At 50.5% G+C, this 6,894-nt stretch overlaps 1 protein-coding gene across 1 annotated transcript; it reads left to right on the top strand.

Moving 5' to 3' along the window:
- Positions 1 to 2,269: 2,269 nt before the first annotated feature.
- On the top strand, positions 2,270 to 6,255 carry LOC119295489 (collagen alpha-1(II) chain-like). The gene is made up of 3 exons (XM_037573924.1): positions 2,270 to 2,508; positions 2,609 to 2,695; positions 2,802 to 6,255. Exons 1-3 carry the CDS (start codon positions 2,308 to 2,310, stop codon positions 5,853 to 5,855), a joined length of 3,342 nt encoding a protein of 1,113 aa, XP_037429821.1. The 5' UTR covers positions 2,270 to 2,307; the 3' UTR covers positions 5,856 to 6,255.
- Positions 6,256 to 6,894: the final 639 nt, after the last annotated feature.

The raw sequence follows: 6,894 nt of genomic DNA, 5'->3' as shown, positions 1-6,894 counted from the left end.
ATTTGGATCCAAAAGTTTAATGCTATGGTTAGATTTTATCTTAATACTTTTCTCATAGTTGTGGATGCTTGCGAGGGGGTTAATCATAAGTAGGAGGTTTGTTCAAGTAAGAACAACACCTAAGCACCGGTCCACCCACATATCAAATTATCAAAGTAGCAAACATGAATCAAACCAACATGATGAAGTGATATGATGAAATCCCCGTGTACCCTCAAGAACGCTTTGCTTATCACAAGAGACCGTTTGGCCTGTCCTTTGCCACAAAAGGATTGGGCTACCTTGCTGCACATTATTTTCTGTTACCGTTACTTGCTCATTACAAATTATCTTGCTATCAAACTACTTGTTACCGCTTATTTCAGTGCTGCAAAAAATACCTTGTTGAAAACCACTTGTCATCTCCTTCTGGTCCTCGTTGGGTTCGACACTCTTACTTATCGAAAGGACTACGATTGATCCCCTATACTTGTGGGTCATCAACCGGTGCTTGGGTGTTGGTTCTTACTTGAACAAGCAACACACTTATGATTATCCCCTCTCGCAAGCATCCGTAACTATGAAAGAAGAATTAAGATAAATCTAACCATAACATGAAACATATAGATCCAAATCAACCCCTTACGGAATAATGCATAAACTAGGGTTTAAGCTTCTGTCACTCTAGCAACCCATCATCTACTTATTACTCTACAATGCCTTCCCTTAGGCCCAAGTATGGTGAAGTGTAGTCGATGTTCACATGACACCATTAAAGGAAGCAACAACATACATATCATCTATCAAACGAATACCAACACCACACAATTACGTATAGCAAGACTTCTCCAATGTCCTTAAGAACAAAAGTAACTACTCACAAATCATATACATGTTCAAGATCAGAGGGGTATTGAATATGCTTGAGGATCTGAACATTTAAACTTCCACAAAATAAACCAACTAGCATCAACTACATGATGTAATTAACACTACTAGTAGCCCATGGGTACCAATCTAAGGTTTTGGAACAAAGATTGAATACAAGAGATGAACTAAAGTTTGAGATAAGATGGTGCTGGTGAAGATGTTGACGAAGATTGGTCCTCCCACGATGAGAGGATCGCTGGTGATGTCGGTGGTTTCGATTTCCCCCTTCCGGAGGAAGTATCCCCGACGGATTCGCTCTGTCGGAGAGCAAAAGTGGGCCTAGCCAGGTTTCACCTCGAGACGGCGGCGCTTCATCGCGAAAGTCTTATTTTTTCTAGGTCAAAACTCCTCATATAGTAGAAGATGGGCATCGGAGGACAGTTGTGGGCCCCACAAGGCATCAGGGCGCGCCTTGCTGCCTTGTGGGCGACTGGTGGGGGCCCTCTGGTAACTCTTTGCTCCAATATTTTTTTATATATTCAATAAAAAATCTCCGTGGAGTTTTAGGTCATTTGGAGCTCTATAGAATAGGTAACTCTGTTGTAGCTTTTTCAGGTCCAAAATTCCAGCTGTCGGTAATTTCCCTTTCCATGTAAATCTTGCACATTAATAAGAGAGAAAAGGCATTAGAATTGCATGATAAAGTGAAATAATGAGCAAATCCTATAGCCGCGCCACCATCGCCGGATTCATCCTTGGTCGTTTCAGTGGCCTCCCCGCCACCCACGATGCGCTCCTCTCTGCCCACCTCCGCAGCCTCGTCTCCGAGGGCGTCGTCCGAAGCTTCTCATCCGCCTACGTCTTCCATGCCCCGCAAGGAAGACGTCTCGATGACCAAAAAAGAAATTTTGGATCTATTTGGAAGGGTCATTAATGCACTCGTTTTTGTTTACCTGTATACCCCCACCAAAGACCTGCCATGGTTTGATCAATGCATCAATTTTTTTTTGTTGGTTGCTAGAAGGTTGGTGAAGCCCCAGGCGTATCTCGAGTCTTTCTAAAAAAGACCACCATTTCACACGATGGCATGCCTTATGCATGTCAAATTTCACATCACAGCAGCATGCCTTCTCTTTCTGCCTATTCTTAATTGGTCGTAGACAAGTTTTTGTGGATTTTCATTCAACCTTGGGTAAAGGCACAAGAACCATGTCATTCCATCCCTTTTGGGCACACACAAAAAATTGTAAGTTTTATTTTTTTCAAAGAGAGAAGAAGGCTGTTGGTGTGTGAGTGAAAGAAAGAATGATGGCCCACCAATCCGGCCCGGCTCCCTTGGATTTGTTTTGTTTTGGTTTTGCTAAATAAAAATAAAAATAAATAAATAGTGAGCAAGGTCGGCCTCCTTCCGCTGAATCCCCACCCAACACCACCAAATCCAAATCCAAATCCAAATCCATGGGGGTCGCCTCTCCCTCGCCGCCGCCGCCCGCCGCCGCCGCCGCTAACCAAGCTCGCCCGCCGGATCCACCAACCCCCACCCCAGCCCAACCAACAGGAGGAGGAGGAGGAGGGGGAGGCATGGCGGTCGCCCCTCCTTCGTCGCCGCCTCCCGCCGCCGCCGCCGCCGGCGGCAGCCCGAACCCTACCTCCACCGAGGTAAGCAAAGATCCTCTCTTTCCACTTGCTCATACCCTTACCCTTCCTTTTTTAGCTTGGCTTCTCTCTCGCTGATCCGCCCAAAACCTAACCTAACCAGGGCCAAGGAAAGATGGTGGTCGCCTCTCCTTCCACGGTGCCGCCGCCCACCGACGCCGACGGCAGCCAGCAGCCGACCTACCCCGAGGTAAGCAAAAGCAAGCTCCTTTATCCTTTTAATCAAGTTATAGTTGGATGGATGGATGGCCTCAAGCTGGATCTCATCTCCGATGCCGATGCCGATGCCGATGCAGATGATTAAGCAGGCGCTGACGGAGCTGGGAGGCACCTCCGGCCGCATCGCCATCGCCGCCTTCATCCTCGGCCGCTTCAAGGAGGGCCTCCCCGCCGCCCACGACAAGCTCCTCAGGGTCCACCTCCGCCGCCTCGTCTCCCAAGGCGTCGTCCGCGGCTACGGATCAGAAGCCAGAGCTTGCTACGTCTTCCCGGCCTCCAACACCAAAAGCCGTGGCCGGCCCCGCAAGTCGTCGACCCGCCTCCTCCTCACCGCGTCGCCGACCCTGCCCCTCCCCCTCCCTGCGCCGCCCACCAACGAGTACGAGGAAAATTTGGATCTCAGTTTGGATACATCTTCTGGAGGATTACGGAGCAGTCGTGGCCGGCCCCTCTTGCCGGCACTCCCTGCGCCCAAGAATTTGTTGGATCTCAGTTTGGTTCCTCAATCTGGAGGGTCACAGATTAGCAGTGATGATGATGATGATGATGATTACTCCACTTCCAGTGATGATGATGATGATGATGATGAAGATGACTACAGCAGTGGTGATGACAAGGATGATGAATACACTCCTGCGCGTGCATATGCTTTGATCGTCCATGGAGCAAAGCGCGGACGCCCACGCAAGCGCAAGAGGGGGCCAGGCCGTACTCGTAAGCTTCTGCTGTGCGCAAATTCCTCAGTCACCAAGAAAGGCCGTGGGAGGCCAAGGAAGAAGCAGAAACTTGGCTCGTCACAAGCTGCTTTTCAGAATGGAACCCCAGGAGGTGGTTTCTCGACGCCCAAGAGAGGGCGTGGGAGGCCGCGAAAGGATGCACAAGGGCTGTCAACCGGTGTCAAGAGAGGCCGTGGGAGACCGAGAAAGGATGCACAAGGGCTGTCAACCGGTGTCAAGAAAGGCCGTGGCAGACCGAGAAAGGAGTCACAAGGAATGTCAACGGGTGTCAAGAGTGGCCGTGGGAGGCCGAAAAAGGAGCCAGAAGATGGTGTCCCAGAAGCAGACTCTTCTGAAACTGAATCAGATGCAGAGTCAGACTCTTCTCTAACTGGGTCAGACACTGAGTCAGGCTCTCCAAATGTGTCGAGGTGGTTGAAGGAAGGGTTTGGGAATCCAACAACAATAGCGACGCCGCCAGCAGCAGTTAGGCCTGCGTCCAGGGGGCTCAATATAGGGTCTCTGAGGCCAACAATAGAGAGGCCACCACCAGCAGCAAGGTCTCCTGGAACTCTTGTTTACTCTGCTGCGTCCGCGGGAATGAAGAAACCGCTTGGGAGGCCAAGAAAGAAGGGATCATCAAAAGCGCCTGCTGAGGCTGCGTCCACGGGGATCAAGAAACCGCGTGGGAGACCGAGAAAGGAGAGACCACCACAAGCAATGTCTGCTCAAGCTGGAGATGCAGCAGCGCCTGCTCCTGAAACTGGAAATGCAACTCCTGCTCCTGAAACTGGACATGTGAACCCTGCTTCTGAAACTAGAGATGCAGCAGCATCTGCTCCTGAAGCTGAAGCTGGAGATGCTTCTGAAACTAGAGATGCAGCAGCATCTGCTCCTGAAGCTGGAGATGCAGCAGCGACTGCTCCTGGTGAAAATGGAGATGCAGCAGCGCCTGCTCCTGATGAAAATGGAGCAGGAACGCCTGCCAAAACTGGAGATGGTGCGTCGACGGGGATCAAGAGACCGCGTGGGAGGCCGAGAAAGGAGAGATCGCCAGCACCAATGTCTAGAGAAACTGGAGATGCAGCGCCTGATGAAAATGGAGCAGCAACGCCTGCTGAAGCTGGAGATGCTGCTTCAACTGGATTCAAGAAACCGCGTGGGAGGCCGAGAAAGGAGAAACCACCTGCATCAATCTCTGCTGAAACTGGAGATGCAACCCCTGCTGGGACTGGTGATGCTGAAACTGGAGATGCAACCCCTGCTGGGACTGGTGATGCTGAAACTGGAGATGTAACCCCTACTGAAACTGGAGCAGCAACGCCTGCTGAAGGTGGAAATGCTGCATCGACAGGGATCAAGAGACCGCTTGGAAGGCCTAGAAAGGTGAAGAAGTTTGGGAGGCCAAGAAAGGAGAAGCCAGAAGAGGCAACAATGTCTGATGAAACTGGAGATGATGCTGGAGATGCAAGGTCTGCTGAAACTGGAGCAGCAACGCCCGGTGGAGACTCTGCGTCGGCGGGGGTCAAGAGAGGGCGTGGGCGGCCAAGAAAGGAGAGGCCAGAGGCAGCGATTTCTGCTGAAAGTGGAGATGCCGAAACAGAAACAGAAAGGAAGAAGGCAAAAGTAGCAAGGCCGACTGGAGATGGTGGGATCAAGAGAGGGCTCGGGAGGCCGAGGAAGGTGAAGCGTGGGAGGCCCCAAAAGGAGAAGCCAGCATCAGACGATGCCATGTCAACGGGAATCAAGGGACCGCTCGAGTCTCCAAGATCATACTATGCATTATCTGCCGGAACTGGAAAAGCCGTGTCAACGGGAACGCTGGAGAGCCCAAGGACCGCGGAGAAGCCGTCGGCAGGCGACATCGTGTCGATGGTGATGAGGAGAAGGCGTGCGCTGCCCAGGAGCGAGCAGCCCTCTGAAGCTGGGCGCGTGAAATCCTCTGGCGGGATTTTTGGATACGTGCGAGAATCCAGTGGTAAACAAGAGAAAGAGGGCCTGGCATCACCTGGGGAGGGGGAGAAAACACCACAGACCAAGGAAGGTGTGGTGGCTGCTTTGGGGGGCGGTGAGGAAACTGGGCTTACTGCAGATGCGCCGGTTTCTGCAGAGAAGGCAATAGCGGGTGATGCCGCTGTGGTTGAGGGAACTGGAGGTGCGAATGAAGCTTGTTCTGATAAGCTGGGTTCTTGTGCAATTTCAGAGAAGTCGGCGAGTGGTCCTCGGCATGTGGAGGCTGTAGGAGGTGCGACAGAATCTTCATCTAATAAGCTGGGGCGTGCAGGTGCAGTGGAAGCAGAGAATGCAGCGGAAGCAGGGAAAGTGGAGAAGGTTGAATCTGATAAGAAGCCTCGTGTGGAGGGGGAGGGGGGAGAAGACAAGCTGGGATCTGCAGAAAGATGTGTGGTTAGTTGAGCTGAGCTGGGCTGGGCGCAAGGAAGAAGCTATCATGACAAGACAAGTGTCGATTTTCTGGACTGGACTGGACTGGACTGGACTGGACTGGGGCAATGGTGATTTTCTGGACTGCTGGAGCGCAAGGAAGAAGAAGAAGAAGAAGAAGAAGAAGAAGGAAGAAGAAGAATTATAATTAAATTATTAATAATATGTATGTTAACTGTAATAGTTAGTGTTAAGTAAGTAGTTGGTCCCTCTGCTCTGAGAACTAAGTAATTTAATTATGGTTGGTTGGATTATTACTATGTGCTCCTCCTGTATGATGCATGATGCATGCATTAGGGGAGTGAACTTGAACTTGAACTGAAGTGAAGTGGGTGTGTTTTTGTTGCTAAATGACCATCATGATGTTTGTGTTTGTCTGTGTGTCCATGAGAGAGGGAGAGGGAGAGGGAGAGGGAGATTTGAAATGAATGGCATTATTTGTATTGCAAGTTTGAACAGCAGCTAGCTATATTTCTTACTTGTTTTCTTTCTTGTCTGTGAATGAATTATATATTTGTTTGGTCATTCTTTCAGGTGTTTCCGTGTTTATGTATGTATGTAGCATATACATACATAGATATGTAATTTACTATTTTTCTTGTTTCTTTGTGTCCTGAAATAATGGAATGTTGTTGGGAAGCATAAAGAAGTCTATATGGAATGATAAATACGTACTACTACACTAGTGGATGGACTAGAGGAGGAGGAGGAGCTGCCTCTGCCTCTTCCTCTCCGTCCCGCCGCCGGCCCCTGCAGCAATTGCAAGCCGCTCACTCAGCACAGCACAACACTCAGCAATTGCAAGAGGGCGTGGGAGGCCGAGAAAAAGAGCAACAACCACAAGCACCGACGACTCCAACTGGGGGTATCAAGAGAGGGCGTGGGAGGCCGAAAAAAGGAGCAACAACCACAGGCACCGACGACTCCAACTGGGGGTATCAAGAGAGGGCGTGGGAGGCCGAGAAAAGGAGCAACAACCACAGGCACCGACGACTCCAACTGGGGGTATCAA

Source organism: Triticum dicoccoides, chromosome 1A (genome assembly GCF_002162155.2).
Source record: "Triticum dicoccoides isolate Atlit2015 ecotype Zavitan chromosome 1A, WEW_v2.0, whole genome shotgun sequence".
NCBI classification, from domain to species: Eukaryota; Viridiplantae; Streptophyta; class Magnoliopsida; order Poales; family Poaceae; genus Triticum; species Triticum dicoccoides.
This window is presented reverse-complemented; position numbering and strand designations above follow the sequence as displayed.